We start from the raw sequence: 25,746 nt of genomic DNA, 5'->3' as shown, positions 1-25,746 counted from the left end.
TTACTTAAAGAGACCTGTGGTTTAAGGAAACAATGCTGTGATGAATGGCCTACTTATGCAGCACAGCTCGGCTCTCAGCTGGCGTTGCAGCGACGCCCTCCTCTGCCCTTTGCAGGTAGTTCTCACAAATGCACGAACTGCTGCAACAATGCTGCCCCCTGCTGTGACACAAACCCTGGAGTGAAAGTCATTTCAACAAGTTTGTCTTGGTGTTAAGATTTTCTTGAAAACAAAACAAATCACGACAGCGCAAAACTTGCTGAATGTTTTAAAATTTTAATATACAGTGCTTCATAAATCATTACTAAAAACACAGGTGGTAAAAATCAAATCAAAACAAATAAGTTACACTGTAGTAAAAAGCACTTGAGATTCTTTTCTGTTTTCATTAGTGTGAACCCCATATGAAAATAGCATAGAAAGTATGCAAACATAGAATTTCATTCATATATATTTTTTTAATCTTAGCTAAATAAACCTTTTGTCCCCCTAAAATTCCCTTAACCAAAAAGATGAAATGAGGGAAATTTACAGCGGTGTCGTGGCCTCGATTTCATCCAGATTTCTGCTTTTAACATATTAAAAACCATTTTTCATGAGAGCAACCCCCCTCTCCCCCCCCGAGAGAACCTCAAGACAAGCTCCAAAAAAAAAAAAGAAATATAAATTAACATACCAAATGTGAACAGTCTGCAAAACGTTTTTTTTTCTCCATTGACTGGCGTACAGTTAGACATTTGACCTCAAAACTCACACACTCAACAGTACATTTACTTAATGTACGTAGACACACAAACTCACACACACACACTCACTCTGTGCATAGACCCAAGTTTATCTTGTAACTGGAGCCATTTTTCCCCCACTGCGGTTTCTCCTTTAAAGGAAAATAACACTTTAACCCTTGTGTTGCTACAGCAACAGAAGCTGGCTGCTGGCCGAAGGGCTTAACATAGAGAGATATCAAAACATGCTGTTTCCATAATCCAGTTCAGTGCCTCCTATCAGCAACAAAACAGGCAACAATAGATACACATTGTTCGATTAGATTGATGCTAATATTGAAACAAGATTGTTTTCAAATAACAGTCCATCTCAGTAGATTGAGAATTTATTCCCTAATAGTCAAATTTGTATTAAAATGTTACTTAATTTGCATTTTCTCATTAATTACCTTAATTCATACATTAGCTGTGCCATGCTGCCTTTTGATAACTGCTGAACACACAGTCAAAAGTTTGAGTGTGTTAGTGTCACAATGATCTCAATGCAGTTCCAGACACTTTTCATATTATGCAAAACAGAGAATCAATATCATTTCTCTTTCAGTTAAGAGATGGCAGTGGCTTTAGTGTAAAGACTAAACAAAGTTCTACCTTTCAATATGATCCCTGCTCATCGATGACAGTAGTTTACGCATAAAAACGTCAATATTCAAACCAAATTCTATTGTTGAATATAGTAATCTCTTGCTAAAAGAGAAAGAATGATTCTGCTTCTCTTTATGACTGTAGGTAATTGTTACACTGTTTTTTGTAATTAACAACACTCTCAAAAGCTGAAAAAGGAAACAATGACTGAAAATTCAGAGTAGAGAGCAAAAGATAACGTTTATACAAACCCAAAATGAAGAATGTAATATCATACTGGCATACAATACTACCATCCAAACTTGGGTATGCAGTAAAGAATGCTCCAGGGAGAAGCTGATGTCTCGCTCCAAAAAGCAAAGGAGGAAGCAAGAATAAATGAAAGCTCAACCCCTCCCCCCATAAAGACATATGAAATCTTAATAGAGTATGGTTTGCAGGAAAGAATGCTTTCTCACACTTTTGAAGCATGTTTGCTAATGACATTAAATAATTTACTCTGAACAACAGTAAGCTCTGCTTGGACTAGCAGGGTCAATGTTGATATCTGATTCTAAAAATCAGGTCATTTCGAAACCTATTAAAGCTTCAATATTATTATGATCAAGAAATAAGTAAATAACTTACATTTTAGGGCAGTGACCATGTCATAACTGTTGATGGCAGTTACCAAAATGTGTCTTGTAGTAGTTTGTGCTGTTTGTTGTCTTTCCCACTTTGTTATGTGTATCTATAGAGACCTGTCATTTCAACAGTACCAGTCAGTCCCTCCTCTCAGTTACAGGGTTTACAGCGAGGCATCTGGAGCAGCCAGCTGTAAGTGTGCCACAAAGAGAAAGGGGGATTTGGGAAGGGAGGGCTTGGATGTCCTGCTAACGGGGTGTGTGGGAGGGGGTCAACTTGTTCTATTGCACATACATTTCTGCCTTTTTCTTCATTTCAGGCTCCTCCCAAAAATCTCACAGTTATAAACAGGCAGCAAGTAGCATCATTTTTGTTTTTCATTTAAATAAAAAAAAAAGAAAAGAAAAAATGGACATATATAGGAAATAGCGCTCAATGAAATTGCAGCCAAAACCAGGATATAGTCATAATATTAATATTAATAGTCATCAACAAGAAGAGTCACAAAAACAACAATAACCATATATAGCTACACAGGCAGAAAAAGTAACGCTTACCTGTAATATATATATATATTTATATTTAAAAAATAAAAAACAAACAGTGTAAAATTGATTGTCATTGTAAGATAAAAAGCATCAAAACATCCAAGGCATCAACAGTGAGGATCAAACTGGGAACTATAAAAAGTGACGAGGGCCGAAGGGAGGATTCACAGAACTGAAGCCCAAATGAACGACACTCACAGAGAGAAGGAACCCATTTGGTGCACATCATGCATCTGAGAGAGCTTTTGGCAGCCTTGAGTGCAGAAGATCACATGGCAAAACAGAGGCAACAGTTTATACACGCCAGTCATTTCTCCATCCTGGAGTGGAAAAGCTAAACACAACGACCCTTTGTTTCTTTTTCTTACCGCACTCCCTCCAGCTGTCAAGATTTCATTGTTCATAACGCCAAGGTTTCCCACAATGCCAGACAGTTGGGATGCAGCATAAGCAAGCGCGTGCTGCGGCTCAATGAGAGAGAGAGAGAGAAAAAAAAAAAGGGGGGGTCCAACAAGTCCCACGCCAGTCAAACGGGGCGGAGTGAGACTCAAAGTGCTGAGGAAGGCCACGGCTTGGGGCGGAGAGCAGGGCAGTGCCCAGAGGAGCGGCGTGGCTTTGATATGACTGAGCCCTGTGACCAAGAGAGGTAACTCATGAGAAGCTTTTCAAGCAGAGTAAAGGGGTGTTGGTGAGTTCTGGAAAGCACATACGCACAGATTGTTACAAACATACACACACTCATCTAGCCCACACATTCACACTCATACACGGGAGTAAATTTGTCCCTGATGTGCCAAGCAATGGAAGTCTTCTTATTCCACAAAAAGCACAGGAAGTTCACAGAAGGGATGCTTCCTTTTTTTTTTCCTTTTTCTTTTTTTTTTTTTATTTCCTCCTCTGATCCCAGAGAACAAGCCACCTTAACAGTCAGTGATCGCGGCCTTCCTCTTACGGCCAGTCCCCGTCGTCCTCATCCTCCCCATCTGACGAGTCGTCGTTGGTGCTGTCTCCAGCCGCCTGCCGGGTTCCGTTCTGCTGCCGAGCAGCCAGGATGGCTGCGGCTTCAGCCGCTGCTTTTGCCGCTGCTCGTTCCTCAGCCTCCTTCTGGCGCAGTGCTGCCGCCTTCTTTTCCTGCTCAGCGTGGCTCTTCATGTGGGCGCTGCGGCTCTTCACTTTGTAGAAAATCCTACAGGAAATAGGAAATGTGAGGTTACAGAGGCCCTTTACTACAAATATTATTACTAAGGGCAGTGTGGTAAAACAGACAAACAACCACAATTCTCCTTAGTTGACAGTTGCTCACTTGACAAATTTCCTACATTTTGCACAGATTACAACCTTAACCTGCGCAGGAGTCAAAGCAGCACAGGCCACAATCTGACTAAGTAAAAATGCTGCATTACTGCACCGGTTAAAAACACAGAATCTTAAATAGATCATGTGAAAAGAAAGTGTCCAGTCACATACCAACTTATAGTGACCAAGCTTATGGAAAAATAAAAACTTTTCAAAATCCAACTAGCTAGGTCAGAAGCCGGAAGGCTACTTTTATGCACCAGTTAAAATTTAGATCAACTTTAGTCTGTAGCTGCATAACATTTGCAGCCATGTGAACTCCTAATGAAACCATTCCAAACTTATGCAATATCTAACATGATTAATGATTGACAGGTTGGGTTGGATAACCTCAAGCATCATTTACCTGGCTGTGTAGTGGTGAATAATCTTTAACGAGCACACTTTAACCAGGATAAGTATTTATAGAGTGAGGAAGTCACTGGGTAGAGTTGCATTGAAGAGAAGAGAGATGTGCCGTATCTACTCTGTGTTTCAGTTGCTAGGACACAGTTGGCAATAACAGGCCTCAAGTTGCCAGAGGACGAGCTGTTATTTAATCAAAGCATGACAGACGATTTGATTCTTACAAACAGACACCATAAGACACTTGCCTCGTTTTACCAATACGCACTCCAAGTGGGCAATAGCAGCAGCAACATTTCCTGCCGAAATTTTGTATTTTACATCTTGCTGGATCAGTCCAAGGCCGCTTATGCAACTTGAGTGACTGATGCGGTCAGCTTTGATTAAGTAAACAGAACGATTTCCTCAATCGCAACAGCATTGACAAATGAGAGATTAATGATCACTGACCTGCCGCATTTCTTGCAGGGGAACTCTCCTTCCTGGCCGGCTGAGCCTTTGTTGCCTGTTGCAGGGCTCACCCGGCGTGTGTTGCTGTCGTAGCGGGGTTTGGAGCTGGGAGGGGGTGGATGAGGAGGCTGGACGACCCGGGACAGTGACTGGTCCTTTCCCACATCCTCATGGCCTTTCATGATCAGGACGGTCCCAGGCTACACACACAAAAATTTGTGGTTAACAACTTCCACACAGTCACTGAAAGCAATAATCCTTTAACTATGTATGAACATTTGTCAGTAAACAAACATGGACAAGAGTAATGTTAAAAAAAAAGCAGCAGGATAAAAGCTTTCTGCAGACTCATAGTTTGCTGACAGAAATAATGTAATGGGGTTAGAAAATTCAGAGCAACAGACATAAGCCGAAGTTTCCTCCTCTAAACATTCAGCAGGGGGCAGCAAACTTACCTACCCCCATCCACCAGAAGAAGTCGAACAGAGTTCAAAAGGACAAAAGTGTCAAGTCTGATTGGGCTAACTGAGGTTTCCAACTGGCAGTGTTTGGAGGTGTGTTCCAAAATTAGCTCTTATTTGTCTATCTTGTTGTAAGGAGAACTTTCCACCTCTGCTGCACAGGCTTTGTTTATTTGAATTCATATTTACTGGACTGTATGCAAATGCAAATGTGTCTGTATGTTGAGTATATGATGTCCTTATCATGGTGGTTACACATAACTGTAAGTCTCTCAAGTAAAAAGTCTTTATAAGGACCATACAGACCGATTTTTTTCCTAATACAGGCCAATACGGCTGCTGCCAGAACTAGAGGCTTGGAGAAATAATGCACAACTTACAGTTCAGTACCTAAAATATAACCACCACAATTTCCCTAAACGTCATGACAACAAGCTCAAAAACAGACATATGGTGTGCAAATGCATCCAGATAAAAACATGTCCAATTATTTCCAACAGCCTGACATTTAAGTGTGTGAGAGATGCACCCTTTTTGTGGTAACCTGATGGCGTTTTAAAATGTCTGTCTCATGCCTGAATAAGAACTCCGGTCCCTTTTACATCAATTATAATAAATGAATTAAAAATAGAGAAAAACAAGATAGCTACTGTTGTCACCATTAGTTTCTTCCATGACAGTAGTTACCTGCTGGCCAATATCTGAATATACAAAACAGTGATGTCATAACAGAGTTTATATACATACACAGCCATTTTTAACCATATGAAGACATGCAGTAACTGTATCATCATGGGAGATGTCAGTCAGTTCTGCCACCTGCTAATTTTATTGTTCTATTCAGTCACTGCTTTAGTTCCCACGTAGTACTGATCAATTAATTTCACACTCACATTCTCAGTCGGCAGTGTGTGCGCCACCCTGGTGGGGGCGACATCCTGTTTCCTGTCAGCTGACCCTTCCCACTTCCTGCTGTCCTCCTCCTGCGGTGGCTCCAGTCTGTGAGAACCCTGCTGGCAAAGGGAGAGAAACATACAGTTGGAGGTTTACTTAAAAAACACACTTTCACACTGCACCTTTTTCAAACACTGGTTTTGAAGTATTTTTACCTTTTAAAGTATCATATGCAGTAAATGCCCCATGAGGAAAGGGGATCGTAAGCTCACAGTAACACTTCAAAATTGTTGCTGTATATGCACGTAGGTTTTCACCATAACAACCAGCCAAAGTGCAACTGCAATATTTATATGGTCGACAGCATTAGCTGCATTTGATGTTGATCAGCATTATTGTCTGTAGTATCACCTTAATAAAGCCATCACTGATGGAATGGACTGCAAACGTTCACACACTCAACAGGTCAATGAAAATATTCTGAGTTCTTATTTCTGATTTAAAACTAGGCAGTATCACATCTACATAAAGCGGTGCTGCTTAATGTCCAATCATGTGTCGCTGTGGCCAGACAGTCAACACTTCTCTTCGTGTCTAACCAGATTAACTTGTGACACTTTTCCATTAGACAATTTTTGCAGATGCATGCAAACTATGGCCGTGTCACATGGGAAAAACCTGGCTCATCTATCTATCTATCTATCTAGAGAGAGACAGAGAGAGAGAGAGAGAGAGAGAGAGAGACAGAGACAGAGAGAGAGAGAGAGAGAGAGAGACAGAGAGAGAGAGAGAGAGACAGAGACAGAGACAGAGAGAGAGAGAGCGCGCATTATACAAAAATGAAACAATGTTCACCAGATGATTTAATTGCTCTATTTGGAAAGAAGTCTAGAGTGATTTGAGTAATGATTTGAGTTGTAACTGATGCATGAGACGTGCACTTTGTGCATATGCAGTGCTGTGACTACTCTTGGTGATCAAGTTGTTTATTACACTGGTGGATTCATCATAAATATTACTGTTAAAATATCTGGTTTTCGTCAACATCATCCTTTTTTGTAGCTGAAATAGTCACATATAATTGATGTTTGATTAATTGTTTAAAAATTGTGGTTCGCTGCACATGCAGAGCCTGCTTTTCAGAGCAATATATGTTTAATCATACAGGTCACAGTAAATAATGAGGAGCTCTTATTTCAAACAGAAAGGAAAAGTTGTAGCATGACATGTTGAGGTCGATTTGCCTTAAATGACATAGCATTCACTTCCTGCAATCACACACCGAACTGTCACATGATGGTGAGACAATACAGTGTGCTGCCTTAAAGCCAAATGACCTTTTTAGTAAAATCATTTGAAAATCAGTATTTTGCATCCTAAGGTTATTTGTGTTGCACAAATTTGTGTAATACTTGGTGGTCTGCAGTACACGTTTTGTGTATAACATTTAACTGACCTTGTGGTCCATCTCCTCCTCTGCGGTCCTGCTCTCCAAAGGCTCTGCCTCACCAAACAGCAGTGTCCCATTGCGACCAATCTTAACGTGTTTTTTGTATGAATAGTAAAACTCCACACACTGCGCCACTGTCTTAGTGATCACCTGTAAACCGCAGACAATTTAGCTGTTTTTCTTAATGTCAGCTCTAATGTAGGATTGTGTTCCAATACAGTAAACAAACACATATAAGTGCAATATTTATTGAACGCCTACAAACCTATAAAGACTTTCATTGATTGGACAAAATAAACTTTTACATAACGTACATGAGATTACATGCATATTTCAGTATTACATGTCAGAAGCCACAAAAGGAAGTTCAGCAACAATTTTTTGTGCTCAAAGAGGCATCTTGAAATTTCTCATTTTACAAAAGCTAAAGTGTTACATTTGCAAATAAAAAGACCCAAATTATTATTTAATTATGAAGTAGTTAGTGAGCTTGCTTCTGTCAATCTAGTAAATGTTAATTTCTTTTGCAAAAGCAGTTTTCAAAACAGTGTCAACATCAACAAAGGGCAAAACCTTGTTCAAAATTTGAATCTCAAAGCCTTTAATTTGGTGGTTTGGCCAAAGAACAGTTTGCATCTCTAAATTTAATGTCATCTGACTTCACTCTTGATTACTGGAGTGAATCAGACATGAAAGTTCAACAGTTTTGCACTTTTGTGGGAAAGAAATAATTGACTGCAATGATGCAAATAATTAAACAAGGAAACATAGTTCCAGAGTGACTGTATTTCCCCTTTTCCTGTCCACCCAATAAGAGGAAAAGATATTATCACGTGTGCACTGAGGCTTGGTTGGCAGCACAGCAACTAGGTGCCCTTAATCTTACTATGACTAAAAGTAAGAGTTGCAATATTCCTCTTTTTTAATTCCCCACACATACCTGTTTCTGCACCATGAAGAAGTCTTTCTTGTATGTAGTGATGCCTTTGTTGAACTGGCGCCTCTCAGCTGCTGTCCAGCTGTCTGATCCTGCAAAAACAGAGAGATGCAGTGTTAAAGGCCCATCTGAAAACACATACGTATCTGCTTTCACACTATATACAGGGTGTATGGGGGGACCCTGACAAGACACTACCCCCACTCTTGAACAACACACACACACACCAACCACTTGATAAACAATGGCTCCCCTGTGTTCTGCGTGGGATTAACCACATGCTGTAAACTCCTCCCTTTTCTCCTACCCCCCCCCCCCCCCCCCCCTCCTTCGATCATCCCATTGACCCTGACAATCCTCCACAGTTGCCTACAAACCCACCCCACACCACCTCCACACTCTCACCACTGCAGCTGCATTTGCTTAAAGGCAGGGGAGGGGCTTAGAAAGTCAATCACGGTTTTATTGGTAATACAACAAAAATAAGGGAAGGAAAATGTTGAACACAGTCAGTCATACTTATGAACTGAGACACATATTGATGACTTTTACTAAATTATGAGCATTTGTTTTTGACTTCTTTGAGCACTACAAAAAAGTGGAGTTTGTCAGATAAGGCAATAAATGAATGCCCGAAAATTATGAATATCATACAAAATCCATTCAGTTACCTTGCATTGATCAATAATTTTCACAGAACCATGTGATTAATAGCAGATGTTGTTTTATTGCACTGTGTTTATAATACGCTGACCATTTTCTTGATTAACAATCTTATTTTGTCAAAGAGTCCAAAAACAAATAACTGGTCATTTTGATATCACAATATAACATGTGTCACCAGTGGGAACTGGAACATGTTCATGTTCAACAATCTATTAATAAATACTAATAAACAGTGTTTTACATAACTAACCTGAGTAGTGGTAGTTTGATAGGTGGTGGGACTTTGGGAAAATTGGATTCCTCAGCATCAGCAGTGACAGAGCAGCCTGGAAAAAACATAACATTTTATCACTGCTTAAGAGTGAGCAAACACAACATGTTTGCTGCCAGACAGTCATTGTTACTAGTCTGTACACAACAGGTCACTCCTGCCAAGCAAGCTGGTTCTTGCTCCACTCGGCACTCCAGTTGTGCTTCATAAACTTGTACAAACACTGTGCGATGAAGGAGTAGCTTAGAGGTTACCACAGAGATATTCAGTGTTATTCAAGATATTCAGTGTTCTCCTTTTCATGAACGTTAAAAAAAAAACTGAGGGCATATTTTTTTTTATGATGACCACATTCTGGCAAAGTTAAAATAAGAATTAACTTTTTGCTCTTTGAGCAAAAAAACTGAGAAAAACTGTGCATGAAAGCTGAAAGAGTGGGACTGCTGCAGAGAGTGGGCACTTTGACAGACCCACACCCTCCCACCTCCTCCCACCCCAACCACTCGTAGTTTCCTTGACAACATTGGACCAGTACTGGTCGCTAGGGGCTTAAATCTCCATCAGCATAATACCACATAGCACTGCTTTGCCATAAGCATCAAGACAACTCCAGGTTGTACATGTTCAGTAATGAAAATCTGATTGCTGATTTTTCCAAAAAGTAAAAATATTTTAAAAAGTAGTAAAAGTAAAGGCAAGTTCTCTCTGTAACCTGCTTTCTGACAATCCATAATTAGATCCACTTTTAAGATTTCTAAACACAGACAGACAAAACAGGGGATGGTGGCATCTGAAAAGGTCTCTAGAAAACTGTGACAGACATTGTGTAATGTTTTATAATCAAGTATGACGAGACATGCAAGTAGCTGCCTTTACTGTAATGAATAAAAAAAACTCCTGTGATAAAATAAAATACAAAACACAACAAAAAGCAAATAACACTTCATTTTTCATTATCTGAGTATTCATCTGTAGTTTTACAATCAGGATGACTGCATCCCTGGCTGTTGCTATTTCGATTTGACCTGGAGAGAGCCACTTCAGATGCTGCCTCACAGAATTTAAATGACAATTCTGCTTGTAGGATTAAAAATGTGGATATCTGCACTGCAATCTGAACTATTAGGATGAATGGTGATGCACCAGCTATGAGACACTTAACGCACTATGGCTGATCGCAAGCTTACAAACATTTCCTGACCTTACTTAGGTACATTTATGACTGACATTTTGTTTGGGAAGTTGCCTTCAAGTACAGCTAAGAAAGAATTTAAACCAGGACCTTAAGATTAAAAAGCATAATGCAATAACAAGGAAAGTACACAGTATATGTGTAGTTTATATTAAATCTCCATACAATACAAAGTGGAACATGGCTACAAGACCATACCACTTAACCAGGGGTGCAAACAATGATTCTTTTAGCCTGTAAAAAGTGAAAAAAAGAAGAAGCAATAAATACACATCAGCTTCCTAAAGCCGTCTTCAAATGCTTTATTTTGTCCGATTAGCCCACAACAGAAAAATATATTCCGTTTATTATAAAATAAGACAAAGGAAAGCAGCAAGGTTTTACAGGAGGCATTGTAACTAGAGTTTTGTAATTGAAAAATTACTTAGGCTAATAATTGACTAATTATTTTATCTCTACAATCACTGTGCAAGACATCTATCAGACAGCCTGTGCAGCTCTTCTGCTCTACAGTGGCACCTCTACCACTGGTTAAGAAAGCTAAACCGTTTTACTATATCAGTCATCGCAGGCCACAACAGAGTTTCAGTACAGTGCAAAGCCAATTTCTACAGATCATTCACTTCCGTTTAGAAATTGAGTGAACTGATGAAAGTTTTCAATCACCACATTTTCATGCACACAAGAAACCAGGTTATTGAGAGATTGAACATTAAGGGAGGAAGTCAGGAGGGACACGTGTATGTGAATTGCATCAACCTAATCAATTCAGATGTTGCATTTATATGTAGCTGGTCAGTATCAGATTTTCCTCTCCTACTCTCTAGATATTTTAAACTGCAGCCCGCATATTTTGAGTGTATTAGTTATATATAAATGGCTACACGTTGACTTTTTTTTGCCCCCCCCCCCTCACTGCAGTCACAAAAATGCCATCTCTGAGTGTTTGTGATGCACTTGCACATAATGTGGAAACCCACTGCAAACAACCTTTATAACAAGAAGAAATCAGGTAAACAAAAAGGAAGCCATGCTGCTAAGCAGAGTTCTGTAATTCCTCACCACAAATAAGGAAACCGGATTTATAATGTAAGCAATAATCTGCTAAACTGGTTATGTGGAAAGAGGAGGAATTCATTCCAATTGCTTTTTAAATATTCTGTGTCACATTTTTTAGTTTTAGGTGAAATGCAGATTTCCTTTGAGTTCAGTCAACCTTAGAGAAAAACTTCGTTATGTGGATGTGTGGGTTAAAAGATCTAAACTCAGAAACACCTTAGTGCAGGATTCAGCTTCTAGTCACATTTCTATTAACCCTGGAAATCCCCGCTTATTTTGTCAAGGATTGTTCTGTCACACTCACCATTATGTCCCCTCTGCATTCGTACAGACAATGGTGGGCTAACTCCTGGTTGGTGCCTCCTCCACACAAAACACTGGAGCAGGCCAGGTACATGAGGTCTTCCACTGAAAAGAGACAGTGATAGTTTATGAAAGAGAAAATGTGCACATTGCCATAAAGCTGTAACGAGAAAACTGAAAAAATTAAATAATTTAATCAAGTGAAATAGTTTTTTTTTTTTTAATTGTCCTTTCGGCTTATCCCGTGAGTTCAGGGTCGCCCCAGCAGATCAATTTCCTTATGTTGATTTGGCACAGTTTTTTTTTTTTAAACGCCAGATGCCCTTCCTGACGCAACCCTCCCCAATTTCTACCGGGCTTGGCCCGGCACTGCACAGCTGGGGATGGGGATGGGCTGTTAGGGGTTCAGTGTCTTGCCCAGAGACCATCCGACATATAGCCGGGACTGGGGATTAAACCACTGACCCTGTGGTCCATGGCCGACTCCCTTACCAACTGAGCTGCAGCCTGTAATTCCTGTAATTAAATATTTACCACCTTCTTATAAATATAGACCAGCAGTAGTAAAAAACAATCTTCCACACCGTGTCAATGTACGTACATTTATCATATTATACTGTAGGATATTCAGTGGCATCTGGAGTTAAAACTGCTTTTATACTGAAACTAAAAAATTTAAATCTAACATCCCCATATTGCAACAGCTTGGTCATGAATTGCGGTGAAAACAAAAAGCTACTTCTGCATTTTGAAAACAAGGAAATGACCAACTTCAGTCTGAATAAAAACTAGAAAGTTCTTGTTAAAGGAAAGCTACATTTTCATAAAACAATCAAAATTATGAGGAACAGAACATCAGCTTTACAATAAATAGCCACAATTGCCTGCCAGCATGTACGCTCTTAGGTTCATGTGATCATATTAGGTGTCATTCTTACCTTTCTCCTGGTAGTCAGGTTTTTCCTCCAGCTCATTTTGTGGAGCCCAGATGAGCTCCGCACGATGGTGATCCATCTCAACAGCTGACCGTTGCCTCAGCTCTGGCACTTCAGCTTGGTACCGCGACCCTATATTTATTCGTCTAGGAACACAGAGTTTTCAATTTGAATTTTGTCAAAATTCATTAGCGGTTCTGCTGCTGAGAGGCATTTATTTGCTCTTTAATGCAGACTATCAGGTTTCTTTTAAGTGGAAGGCTCGTGTTTTATTTCGGAGATCATGTTCTGATTTCCTAGATTCCCTTTTGTCATAATCTTTAAATAGTCACAGGGACTGCACAGGCTCTGAGTGCTGCAATTCTTGTACAGTTCTGAATTCAATTCTGATACACAGCGCTTTGGCCTCTTAGCATAATGAATAAAGCATGAATGCTTTTATAAAATAAATAAATAAATTAATTAAAAATAATTTAAAAAAAATGTATTTTGAACAGAATTCAACTCTCAAATTAAACGAAACAAAATAAATGGATCATTATACTGCAAAAAATAACAAAGTCTCACAATCCAGCCAATGCATGCAAATCCTCAAAGGCCTGAACTCAGATATTGTATAGTTGTGAAAATCATGCTGTCTTACGTTAACACCAAGTTGTGCTAAAACATGCCCCACCCTCCCTCCCTTGCATTTCCAGCTGAGTATGTGTATTCTGGCGGCCTCCTCCAGGGAGGTGGGCTGCTAAAAGATGAACTGCAATGACTCCGGTGTGTTTGGGAGTACACCAGATCCAGCAGAAGGCTTGATTTATGGGAGGGCTCACTGGCTTGTCACTGACTAACTGCTGAGCAGCTGGCACAAGTCAGGCAACAGTTTGCACAATGCACCCCCATTAACTGTGCCTCACTGTCAATGCAACTACAAAACAAGAAATTTTCACTGGGTTTAAACCTTGATCACCCAGTGTCCATGTCCTTAAAACCCCCCTTCTTAGGTGCTGTAAAAAGCAAATGATGGCAGTGTTTACATGCAAGCATTGACTTGGTTTCTGGCCATAATGAGCTTAAAGCCATATTTGTTTTAAGTTGTTTGTATGCACTGTAACTGTAATTTACTTTTTTGATGAAATATGCTCCCATATGTATCTTTTTTGTGGAGAGGTGCTGTTAATGCCTGTGGTGCAGTAATATTTACTACAGGTTCTGGAGTGAGCATAGTTCCTCTAATCAATGAGAGAATTCTACAAATGTCAGCTTGATTAATACATTTTGCACCTCATTTGGTGCAATTTTATAATAACTTAATACTCAAAGGATGGTGCAGAGCGTGGCGGTACAAAGCAGAGGACAGAGAGGGAGGGCTGGGCAGAGCGCGGTGGATTGATTTCAAGTCTCATCCTGCTGCTACCTTGAGTTGCGTATTGGAGCTTATGAACACTATAAATGCAAACAGAACAGGTTATCCTGAAGCTGCTTCACATTAGAGTTATTCAACTTGTGACACACAAGGAGAATTTTTTTCTAAAACAGATGAAAGAAAAAAAAAAAAAAAGCAAAAATGCAATTTGTGCTGACTGCGATCTTTGACAAAACGAGTCCTTTTCAGCGGATCATTTTAAAATTTTACAGGAGCAGCTACGGTGAACAAAGCTGCAGGCTACAGTGAGTCCTCAGAAAGGGAAAAGTTATCAGATCGCATTTGCAGTTATTATTGGCAACTTCTTTATTGCTACACTGTAAACAGTTTTTCTGTTGTATCTATGATGAAGCAGCTGCTCAACCAGTCACTCTAGTATTAAACTAGTATTAAACTGTACTTGATGTTACCATGGCAACCAGGTGCCCCCAGAAATTCTTTAATGTCAATAAAGCCACATATTGTTATAGTTTAGATATGTGCCCACTCTAATCAGGGTTCATACACCTTTTAAAAAGTCAAATTCAAGCACTTTCAAGGTCAACCTTTTCAGCTGTGCTAAATTAGATATTTGCACAAATATTGTTTCTGAATACTGAAAATGATTATAACTTTTACAATCATATCTTAAAAAGATGGCTTTGTGCTATAAATAACCATTTTCATAATAGGAGAAATTAAAATACACACTTGACAAATAATTTTAAATAAACGTGTTACAAAAAAACGGGGACATTTGTCTTTGTACTGTGCAAATCAAAGCAAAACTTGATTTGACAAACAAAACTGCATAAACAAGTCAACTTAGTGCCGAGTAAGGCAAAACGTTGCATTACATTATGACCACCTGTGCAATTTAATCCAATGCAACAGCTCTGGTGGTACTGCAGTGCATTATATTAACAAATGGTTCTAATGTTTTGGCCATGCTATTTAAAATGAATGCGAAAGCAAATTAAGGCTTGAGAAAAAAACAGCTGATTGTAAACCATGTGAAACCCCCCACCCCCTTACTGTGCTAGTCAGTTAGCCATAAGTTTGCTGGTTATAACGTTTGCTGAAGTTTTCAGTCGCAGAAAGTTACTGACGTTACCGTTACTTTTAAGTAACGTCGGGTACGTTGACTGAATGTGTCATAAATGAGCAGATCATCATTGACATGCAATAGCGGCATCGCAACACTAAACACACAGAAGCGCCTCTCAAGGATTTAGCCTGCGAATTCGCCAGCTAGCGGTTAGCGGTTAACACATTATCGTTTACGTGTAACGCTGGATTGACGTTACTCGAAGATTCTCTACTACAACGCACCTTTCATGTGCCCTGAAAGCGCAGACTCTCCCGTGGTGAAAAGCTGTAGGCCTGTTCTGCAGAAGACTGTGCGTGGATTTGGTCCTCGTTTTATCCATGTTTTGTATTTTTCGCTTTCGAGCCAACGTTCATTAAGACAACAACCACCTCCCGGCATGTTGGCGCAGTCATGTCCGGCGCAGTGTGTTGGGGGCGGGGCGGGGTCGCAAAAACCCGACTGACCGATAAGTCACGTGCGGACCCAGGTGTGACATTTTTCATTTTAGATGAGTTTATTTCTCCACCTACTAAGCGAAATAACTACTCAGTCGCATTGATATTTATTGTGACAGACAGACAGTTCCCATTTCAAGCACTTTTTCCAAAATTCAAGCACAGTTCAGGCCTCGAAGACACAAAATTCAAGCATTTTCAAGGATTTCAAGCACCCTGATGAACCCCGTCTAAGTCAATCTTATTCTATAACATAAGCTACACTGATGCAATTCATGCCATTAGTTTTCCAAAGTCTTTAATTTCAAATATAATATCAACAGGATGCACTTTTACTGAGATACATTAAGACTATCAGAGGGGAATGCTGGCACTTATGCTGGCTGTGGATGACAGGGCAAAAGATTCCAGTGGTAACAGTGGCGGAGGGGAGGGCCGCTGTAAACGATGGGTTTAGAATTTCAAGAAGTCCGTGCTCTCTTTCAACATGTGCTGTGATTCAATCAAGTGTTATGGTTTGAATAATTGATTGCAGAACTACTACTTCAGCTATGATAATGCAAGGCTCTGGATTACCCATATAATAATTTCTATCAAAATCAGACATCACCAAACCCAGACTTTCCATAATGGAATAAGATGATTTTGGGGGGGGATGTGGAGAGGGTAGTACTTACGGCTCAATGCTGACTGGAGTGGCCTCACTCATAGCAGACAGAACTGGCGGTGTGATGTCACAGCTGTCTAAAGGGGCAGCGACACAAAATCCACTCATTCTTATCCTTTAATATGCAGTAAGAAATATAAAAACAACTTTTTTCTATATTCAATAATATAAAACAAGAATGTTTACTGAAAGGTCATGAAGTAAGTCTTTGTATTGTAATTTGTACTTTTTTAAGTATGGATATTGGATTATTTGTAGAAGACAGTTCTGTGGATAATGCATGGAACTCTTATCTCTGATTAACTTACTGGAACGCAACAGGCTGCGTGTGGCCGACTTGGGTGTTGCAGGAGGTGGCAGACCCTGACTGCTGGCTGCAGCAGCTGCAGCAGCAGCAGAAGATAAGAACGTGGAGAAGTACAGGCCTGAGCCCTCACGAACAGGACTGAGGATTGGCGGAGGCGTGTAAGGAGGCACGGTGAGAGGGTTGTCGGCAGGGCGTACAGGGGAGCGTAGGTGGCTCTGGTAGGGAGTGATGCTAGAGTAAACAGGCGGGGCAATGAATAAACCAGGTTTAGGTGGAGGGATGAAAAGAGGCTCAGGCCGGGGACGCCGTTTGGACTTTTTGCAGTCATCATCTTTCTCCCCCTCAGTGCCACCATTCTGGTTTGAGGGGGAAAAAAAAAAATTTCAAAAGGTGTCTCATAACAAATATAACTTCTCAGATAGTTTGGGTTCTTGGACATTTATGCAGAGAAGCTCTAAAAAGAAACAAAGAGAACAATACATCCCCACCCGCAACTGTACAGTACATAATGTACAGTATGGTAAAGCTAAACCTTGATAATCTGCCTTATCTGGGACAGGGCAGCTAGTTCACCCAATACCCCCTCCAATGAAACAGTTGAAAGGGGAAAAGGGTGGATGACTGAAATGGGGGTAGGGGAGTTATTGGAGTATAGTGGGGGAAGGGAGCATGTTGGTGGGGCATAAATTCAAGGATTTAACAACTGGTATTTAGATGGGCAGAAAACAGACTGATGAAGACAGTGAATCACCAGCCTATTACCACTAGTCGTTTGCCATTTCTATGACAATCTAAAAGTGTACCAGTAAAAGATAAAGTCCTCAAACTCTCCTAGCCATGAAAAAAATAAAAGTAAACAAAAAGTAGGGAATAATATGTGCCAACCTGATCCGAGCTCTCTGAAACGGAGTTCCTGCGTGAGCGTCTCCGGGTGACAATGACTGAAAGCTTGTGGTCTGCACGGCCGAGATCTTGGGGGTTTGAATGCCTGGGTGGCCAGCTGCAGGCCAGTGCCGCTTCGTCCTGATCAGGAGAAGAGGGTTCACGCCTCTGCACTGGAACAGACACAGGGATGACGAGTGGAAGGAGGCTGTCATCTCGAGAGTGCTTGGCATTCAGATCCTCCGATTCTGCAGGACTCCACGGCCTGTGGGGCTCCTAATAAAGATGGTGGAGAAGGTATCACAATGTCATTTACAGTTGGCCTTCTCGAGAGCAAAAGCATGGTTTGAAAAATGAAGTGTGTAAAAGGGTAGACAAACTAGAATTTACAATTAGGTCGGCCAAGTAAACTAACTGCCTAAATGTAAATGTTTCAGTGGTTTACTTCAGCTTTTATGCATGAAATCTCAACTTAATTGACAGCCAGCTATGCCGGTAACTCTAAATGTTTATAAAATGTATCGACTTTATTACTTTCTGATATGTAATATGTGTACAGGTTGTCATCATTCTATCCAGGGTATTAGTCAGATCAAACTGATAATGAAGAATATTTCTTGGTTCCAACACAGGTGTAAGCAACAATATTCTGCCAGAAGAGAAAACACACTGGGCTATTGTGATAAATAAAAGGCTGATATTAAACACACAATATAAAATCAGAAAGCCTATTGCTCATCTTGATGCAAAGACACAAAACATCAAATTAAGTCAATACTCAAATGAAGTGTTAACAGACACAACAAGCCTGAGATGCATTCAAGCAAAAGCCCACAGGAAATGAAGTGCTATAAAACATTTTCCAAAATAAAACAAAGAATAGAATTCACATTATTGCCACGTCTTTGCTGAATATAGTATTGCTAAGTGACAAATCTTGTTAAGCAACAGAAAAAGACCATCTCGTATGCATTCTTTGCATTTTCTTCCTCTGACAAACTGCAGTGAGTGGGCAGGAGCAGCCTGGGTTTCTAAAGAGAGCTACATCAAAGTCATCTGAACAGCCACATCACAGGCACGTTGAAGACAGATGCAATCAGTTTCTGCTGCACACTGCATCTTCATGGGCAGAGACACATTCAACAGCGTGACTACAGTTCGCCTGTGCTCATTATTGCTTTTGGAAAACTCCAGCCCCTACACCAAAGTGCTGGAGAGTTATTCTGCTGAGCACGGCAGGCAGGGCAACCCGGCACCCCTCTGGGGGCAGGCGAGGCCAGTCTGGAGTTTCTCTGCTTTGATGGGATGGGGGAGGTGAGCAGGCATGCAACCAAACAGTCTGTATGATCAGCAAGCCATGAGGCAAATCCAGAACAGCCATACTGAACTATAGACATTCTGACTCAGTGCTGTTTGGCAATAAAGGTGTTGCACAATCAGGACATTCACAGTAAACACAGATAAGTGTGTTGTAAGGCAATTTAGTGAGTTTAAAACATTTGGTGTGTCCTGTAAAGTCACCGTGGGGCCGTTTGTAAGGTTACTCTGTGCCATTAACCATGTCAAGTATCGTGCTACGGATTTGTGTACAGATTTTCCCAAGCTGAGCTGCTGAGTTCTGTGGTGTATACTTCTTTGGGCGTTGATTACACTAAGCATATCTTCCAGCAACACGGTAATCACAAACAACACCAGTTTTGGCACAGTTTTCAGAGCAGTCGCTTTAGGCCGTTTGTTCCCACTCATGTTCAGGGAGCGTCCCACTGCAACTAAACCCTGGGATAACACTAGGAGAAAAAAAAATAGCTCCTGCTGAGATATTGTCAGTTACTTCCAGTGACACTTTAGATCTAAACTGCGTTGATTTGTCAAATTTGAGAACATTCTGTCCTTTTGTATTTTGTGTGGTTGTTTTGCTTGAAAGGAAACAGCTGAAAAACATGAGTGAGCAAAAGAGCAAGGAAAATAAAGGGGACAAAAAGGACCACAAGGAAATACAACAGTAAAAGGAAAACAAGAAAAAGAAGGAAGAATGAACAGTCTGACAAGTCTCCAAATGAAAATTAGCATTTACCTTGACAACATGTGATGGCAAAGACTCCATTTCAGAGGCCTTCTGTGCAAGGGTCTCCAGGTTGACCTCCTGGGATGCCCTGCGTTTCCTGCGTGTACTCTGGATTACGCCTGTTGGGGCTGCCTGGATGTCTCGGGCCCCGTTCTGGGAACCCTGTGGCCCGGTAGCTGCCTGATTCGAAGCGACTGGGACAAAAGGGCTGTCGGATGGCACTCCACCTTCCTTGGAGAGGCGTCGTGATCTGCGAAGCTGAGCCTGGGATTGGGCCTGCGACTGGGACAGGGGATCAGACTGGAGAGAGGGCTGCAGTGGATCTGATGGTTGTTGGGGTTCTGGGGTTATGTCCTGGATGATTGGTTCCTGGATCTTTGGGGGAGCTGGAGCAGAGGACTCCTGGGAGTGTACCACCACAGGCTGTGGATGGGGGTGAGGGTGTGCATTTTGTGCAACTGGGTAATAGTCAAGCACATGAGGGTTTTGTTGTTGCAACTGCTGATGTTGCATTTGCTGTTGAATTTGGAGCTGTTGCTGCTGTATCTTTTGTTGCTGCTGCTCATGCTGTATCTGTTGTATCTGTTGTTGCTGCTGTAGCTGTTGCTGCACATGCTGTTGATGTTGAATGATTTGCTGTTGGTGCTGCTGCTGGATTATGTGATGTTGGCGTTGAATTTGCTCTTGCTTCTGCAGTTGCTGTAACTGGTGTGGGGGTTTTGCCTGTGTTGTGTAGTTAGGTGGGTTAGGTAGGGTCGTCCGGTTGCCTTGGAACGTATGGTAGTAGTTGGACAGATGCTGCTTGGGCTGACCAAAGGCCAGCTGAAAGGACTGCAAGACTGCGTTTCCCCCTGGGTGGGATGTGCTGTGCTGCTGGGTGTTCAGTGCTCCAGGTTTTAGGGTCTCCTGATAGGCCTGGGATTGCTGCTGCTGCTGCTGTTGCTGCTGCTGCTGCTCCCACTCCAGGCTCCGAGTCTTACCTGCATATGCTTCAACTCCAGGGTTGGCCCCTAAAGAGGGTTTGTCTGCAATTCTACTGGGGGGCTGTTGATGTGGCTGTAAGCCAGATGTCTCATGCATGGATTTCAAAAATGCATTCTGTGCCCGTGAGTCTGTTACATTGACTCCTGCAATGTAATTAGCAAAGTTTTGTCCCCAGTTATTCATGGCATTCCAGGAAGCAGCTCTCTGCTGCTGGGACAGTGATGGCTGCTGCTGATTGGACTCTTGGTGGGCCCACTTCATAGGAACAGTCTGCTGATAGTGCCCCCTACTTTGGTCGCCTTTATCCGGGCTAAAGATGACCGAGTTAAGGAACAAGTGAGGGGCCTCTGGATTTGAGGTCACAGTACTTGCAGCTTCGCTTTGCCTGGCATCAGAGCCAGTGCCAGCCGGGACATAGTAGGACCCTTCGGGGTGTTGAGCAGATTCCTTCATTGCCATGCTTGGATCGTTGAAAAACGTGATGCGCTTGCCTGTTCTTTTGGCACTGGGCTTCTGCTGGGCTGGTACGCTCATGACGGGCATGAATGAACCAAGCCAGGTGAATATTTGCAACAAAATCAATTATTAATGCTTCACCAGGTGTACCTGGATTTATAGTTATCCAAAATCCAAAGGGTACACACAATAAAATAAAGCTGCAAAACTACACTGACATCAGTGTGAGCCAGGGCCTGGTCAACCACTATAATCTTCTCTTCGCCTCTGACGTTCCTCTGACCCCCCCCCTCAGAGGTCACCAGCCTGGGGTGAGGAGATCTCAAGAAGTCTGTTTCTCCTTATTCATGCGCAACTCCCTGCATAGAGAAAACAAGAGGTCAAGCAATTGAGCCATCAAACTGAAGGGGTCCCCAGGGGTTCTCATTATCACCCCAACTCAGCCACATAAAAAACAGTTGTTTGCCTTTTTAACAATAGATTTCCACTGAAAGGTATCGGGTGCGAGAACAGAAAAGTGGAGGCGTATGCCTAAACTGTGTCATTATTCACAAGCTCACAACACAAGGAAAGTATTGGATGGAGTTAGGCGCGTTTTACTATCTGATCTGCACACACTAATTCTTGGAAGGTTAGTTAGAAAGACGGCTAAATCAATAGTTCCTAGAAACCTCGTTAGAGGCTGAACCGAGCTTAATGATGGCCAACAACGTCAAAGCTAATACACAAACACACACTGATAAATTCTTTATTCTTAAACGCTCACTTGTAACTTTACCACTTTTATCAACCCCCTTCAAAATGTCAAGTGACCTGCAAAAGAAACAGACCACGTTTTCCCGCCAAACTACACCAACAGACGGCAGGTTGAATGTGTTAGAAACCACTTTTTTTTTTTTTTTTACAACAGTATGACTCATCAGAGGTGAAAATAGGAACCCACGGCCTTTGAACCGTGGCTGCAGACTCGAAAACTGAAGGGCAACTGAGAAAGTGAGCAAGCATGAGTCATGATGAACGGATCTAGGCGAGGGAAAAAGAGTGCAGAGGAAAAAGTCAAAATGGCCTTGCATGCTTTGATAGCTTGTCAGGGATCTTGACAAAAACTTGTGAACTTGTTATGATTAACATAATGTATCCAAAGGCCAGGAGCAGCTTTTGGCATAGTGCAGTTTAAACTTTCCAGATGTGCATAAAGCCTGAATCTTTTTGTAAAATTTAAATCCCGGCTCCCTCTGTATAAAACCTTGCGACTCTTTTGCATGACAATTTAAACAATAAACTATTAAGACTTTTTATGCTGTGAGAATGTCCATAATAAAAATTACCAGGTGGCTGTATGGCTCCTGTTACAATAAATAAAAGGGGGGGAAAGTGTAATCACAACGATGGAAATGGTAAATGCCATTTCTGACAACCAAGGAAATGACTGACAATTATCATCCTTTACTCCCGTGGCCTAACAAAACACACTCTTCCTAAAATAGACAACCGCAGCTGTTCAGATCCTGGCTCGGGGGCACCACTGGCTGAGGAACCCGACTGACCACGCTATGGGCTAATGAGGCTAATAAACTGTGTGTGCGCGCATCACCAGTGTCATGTGATGGTACAGATTCCTTTAGCCTTGTTGTGAAATTCCATAAAACATCCAGTACAAATATGCACAGATACACAACAGTTACCTTGCAGAGCGGCCCAGCAATGGAGCAAAAGCGTAAGTACTGGTTAGAGGGCGACCATGCCGTGGGAGCCGCCTGTGCATAAAGAAGACGCACACTCCATGAGGCCAGGGATCAGCGTGACGCATCACAAGTGCAACCCTACACAAGCCTGGGGTTAAGCCCAATAATAAAAAAAAAACCAACACGTTGAATTGGCTTAAAATAAATGTCAAGCAACGTTAGCCGCCCTAATCTATCGCAGTTTCCCAAATTAAATCAGCCTGTGTGGCTACGCTCGCACACCAGCGGCCTGCAGTGTGCAAATGTGCAAAAGGCGACTAACAGACAACATAACATACCGACTCCTTCCACGACAGGGCTCTTCCTAGACGACCCCCCAAACGCACGCACGCACACACACAAACACAGAATACTTTATGTGGCCAGCCAGCTCAGCGCTATTTACGAGAACTCCTTTGTTGCATAAAAAGGATTATCCAGTCATTAATGCCATGCAACAAACCGGACCGACAGTGCAGTGTAGTGGCAGAGCTAACAAACAAGCACAATGGGTCGATTCAACAAATCAAAAAGCCCAATACGCCACATCTTTCTGTCTGAACACTCTCCGAGCAGAGAATCTTCCCTGATTGACACACGGGAGACACCCTACAGACGATCGCTGAACCCCTATGGACGTCTGATCAACAGCGGTGCGCGCCCACTCCAGTCTCCGCGAGGTAAACAAAACTTTGTCAGTAAGCTGCGGCCACAATACCATGTTCTGTCGATCACAACAACGCCACAGTCATCGCCACCGCGGCTCCAGCCCTGCCTGCCCCGATACTTACTGTGTCTGTTATGAAAGCTGCTACAAACGGCAGCTCAGCCCGCAGGATGGCACACTCGCAGCTCTGTGCGGCCAGCAGCGGCACCAGACCCGCACAATGCAGACCTGCGAAGATGACTGCACACATCCCCAAGGTTGACTCATACTACACTGCTGACTTCACTCACGGATACTTGTTTTCCTTCACACACACACATACACACACACCCCTCTCTCGCAACAAAGTCAAGAGGAAAAGGGGGTCGATCGTTGCGCGTAAACAGAATACTTCCCGATCGGGAGCGCGGCGCTAATCTGCAGAAACGCGGTCACGATTCCGCCGCTGTCTGTTGCACATTGTTGCACTAGGATTGCACACAAAAAAAAGACTCACGCTGGCAGAGCGGCCTTTTCGCTGCACATCTAGTCTCTCCGTGTCTCAGCTTGTCTTGTGATTTCCTCTCCTCCCTCCACCGCCACCAGCTCACTGGCCACACCTACTTCCATGCCCATAAAAGGGCTTCCTCTGACATGCCGGCGATGTAATTTACGGAGCAAGCTCCTTGTCAGTCCATGCGGGAAATTCCAACACACATGGGAGGACTGTGGGGATGAAGGGGAAGGTCGCACCCGGCTACACATTCACTTTCCTTTCTAATTTACACACACACTTTTCACTGAGGGAGTTATTCTAGAAATGTGTGAGTGGCGTATGCATGTCACATATAGCAAGAGGAGGGTCTGTACGAAAGAAAATGCATGTTTGTTAAAATTAGGGCTTCTGTTGACCTAATTTCTGCTGGAGTCTGGTTTTTCTAAATAATTGTTTAGAAAAGTAAAAAGGAGGAAACCACATCAATTATGCATCAACAGTTCCTAAATTGTTAGCCGCCAAAATGATAAGCTTTTTTATTTATACTACTTGGCCAATATCAAATAAAGAAGAAAACAATTGTGGATTTGTGTCAGGGCAATTGGGCGTGGAACAAACAATTACTTTTACTAGCTATTAATCTGCAAATTATAAAATTATTAATCACAATTAGTGTTATTAGTTTGTTACATCTCTAATATAAATTAAGCAGTGATTCATGGTTTAGTTCCAACTTTTATTTTCTGGATCTAACAAATGAAACCTGTCTGCAACAAAAAGGCCCGGTTGCTCTTTGTTGTTAGTTGCCGATGAGCTATGCCATCAAATCAGTGTTGTCCGGTGTCTGCACCTGGGTTCATGAGTGTCAGAATGAAGTCATAGCCAACGAATGCTTAACCATCCCCAAGTGTTGCATAGCAATCTGCGACCTGCTTAGTGATGTAATGTCAAACAAATGCAATGATAACCTAGATAAAAAAGGGACCCACCTCAAAATATGTGTAAAGCAGTCTTGAAACAATTACGTGATTGTCAATAACACAAGCAACATAAATTAAGTAAATACTGACAATTTACTGTAGAGCTGTTCAATGGTACATAAATGAATAACTACTGTTCACACTTGTAAGTCTCCTTCACAAAGCCTATAGAAAAGCACAACATACCGTGTTGTAATAAGGTCCTGGTTACTTTGAATGCTTGTACACACTCACACACAATGCCATGTTGTTCTGGGCCTTTTCCAGTGTAAAGGGAAGACAAACTGTTGGTAAATGATGTTGTAAGTATTGCAGTAACGACGCATTTGAAAGGATGCATCCGAAACGATGCGTGTGTCAGCCGGATCTCTTTTTGTTGGTCACCGGCCCTTAAAATAACGCACAAAGCCTGGAAGCGTTCGCAGATGCAGCTGGCAGACTGACATGCCAGCCGTCCGATGACACTGTCACTGAGCTTTGAATTGTGGTGTGTGTGGGGGGTTGTGTGTAAAACAGCCTTTTTGTTGGCTTGTGAAGGATGACACCGGCTGTGTTAAAACAACACGTTAAGTTAAATTGTAAGCATCATTTCCTGACACACCAGGCAGATCAGGTCCGGTGAAGTCAATCAACTACCTCCACCCCAGGTACTTGCAGCTAGCTTGTTAGAAACGACACATGTATGAGGCTAATTCCAGTGTAGCAAACCGTCCCTGGCCCCATAAATCAAACACATA

The 25,746-nt window shown here is 41.9% G+C and overlaps 1 protein-coding gene across 3 annotated transcripts; it reads right to left on the bottom strand.

Moving 5' to 3' along the window:
- Window positions 1–260: 260 nt before the first annotated feature.
- mideasb (mitotic deacetylase associated SANT domain protein b) lies at window positions 261–24,197 on the bottom strand. Of its 3 annotated transcripts, XM_067480023.1 has the most exons (13): window positions 24,051–24,197; window positions 19,733–21,522; window positions 17,662–17,934; window positions 16,778–17,132; window positions 16,480–16,546; window positions 12,865–13,007; window positions 11,928–12,031; window positions 9,352–9,427; window positions 8,439–8,527; window positions 7,505–7,648; window positions 6,048–6,167; window positions 4,694–4,893; window positions 261–3,728 (listed from the first exon to the last, which is right to left on the bottom strand). In XM_067480023.1, the coding sequence occupies exons 2-13, from the start codon at window positions 21,248–21,250 to the stop codon at window positions 3,491–3,493; spliced, it is 3,327 nt and encodes a 1,108-aa protein (XP_067336124.1). In that variant the 5' UTR covers window positions 21,251–21,522; window positions 24,051–24,197; the 3' UTR covers window positions 261–3,490. The 3 variants fall into 3 exon arrangements, with proteins under 3 accessions (XP_067336124.1, XP_067336125.1, XP_067336126.1); XM_067480024.1 differs by lacking the exon at window positions 7,505–7,648; XM_067480025.1 differs by lacking the exon at window positions 7,505–7,648 and having other exon boundaries at window positions 6,048–6,164.
- Window positions 24,198–25,746: the final 1,549 nt, after the last annotated feature.

This window comes from Channa argus, chromosome 16 (assembly GCF_033026475.1).
Source record: "Channa argus isolate prfri chromosome 16, Channa argus male v1.0, whole genome shotgun sequence".
Lineage (NCBI taxonomy): Eukaryota > Metazoa > Chordata > Actinopteri > Anabantiformes > Channidae > Channa > Channa argus.
Note: the sequence above shows the minus strand (reverse complement) of the source record. Positions and strands in the feature narration are given on the sequence as shown.

Coding starts and splice junctions, on each gene's coding strand:
- mideasb (XM_067480023.1), bottom strand. CDS start 21,250: ATGCCCGTCATGAGCGTACCAGCCCAGCAGAAGCCCAGTGCCAAAAGA. Junction 8,528..9,351: donor ATCAAACTACCACTACTCAG/GTTAGTTATGTA, acceptor CTGTTTTTGCAG/GATCAGACAGCTGGACAGCA. Junction 6,168..7,504: donor AGGAGGAGATGGACCACAAG/GTCAGTTAAATG, acceptor TCCCTTTGCCAG/CAGGGTTCTCACAGACTGGA.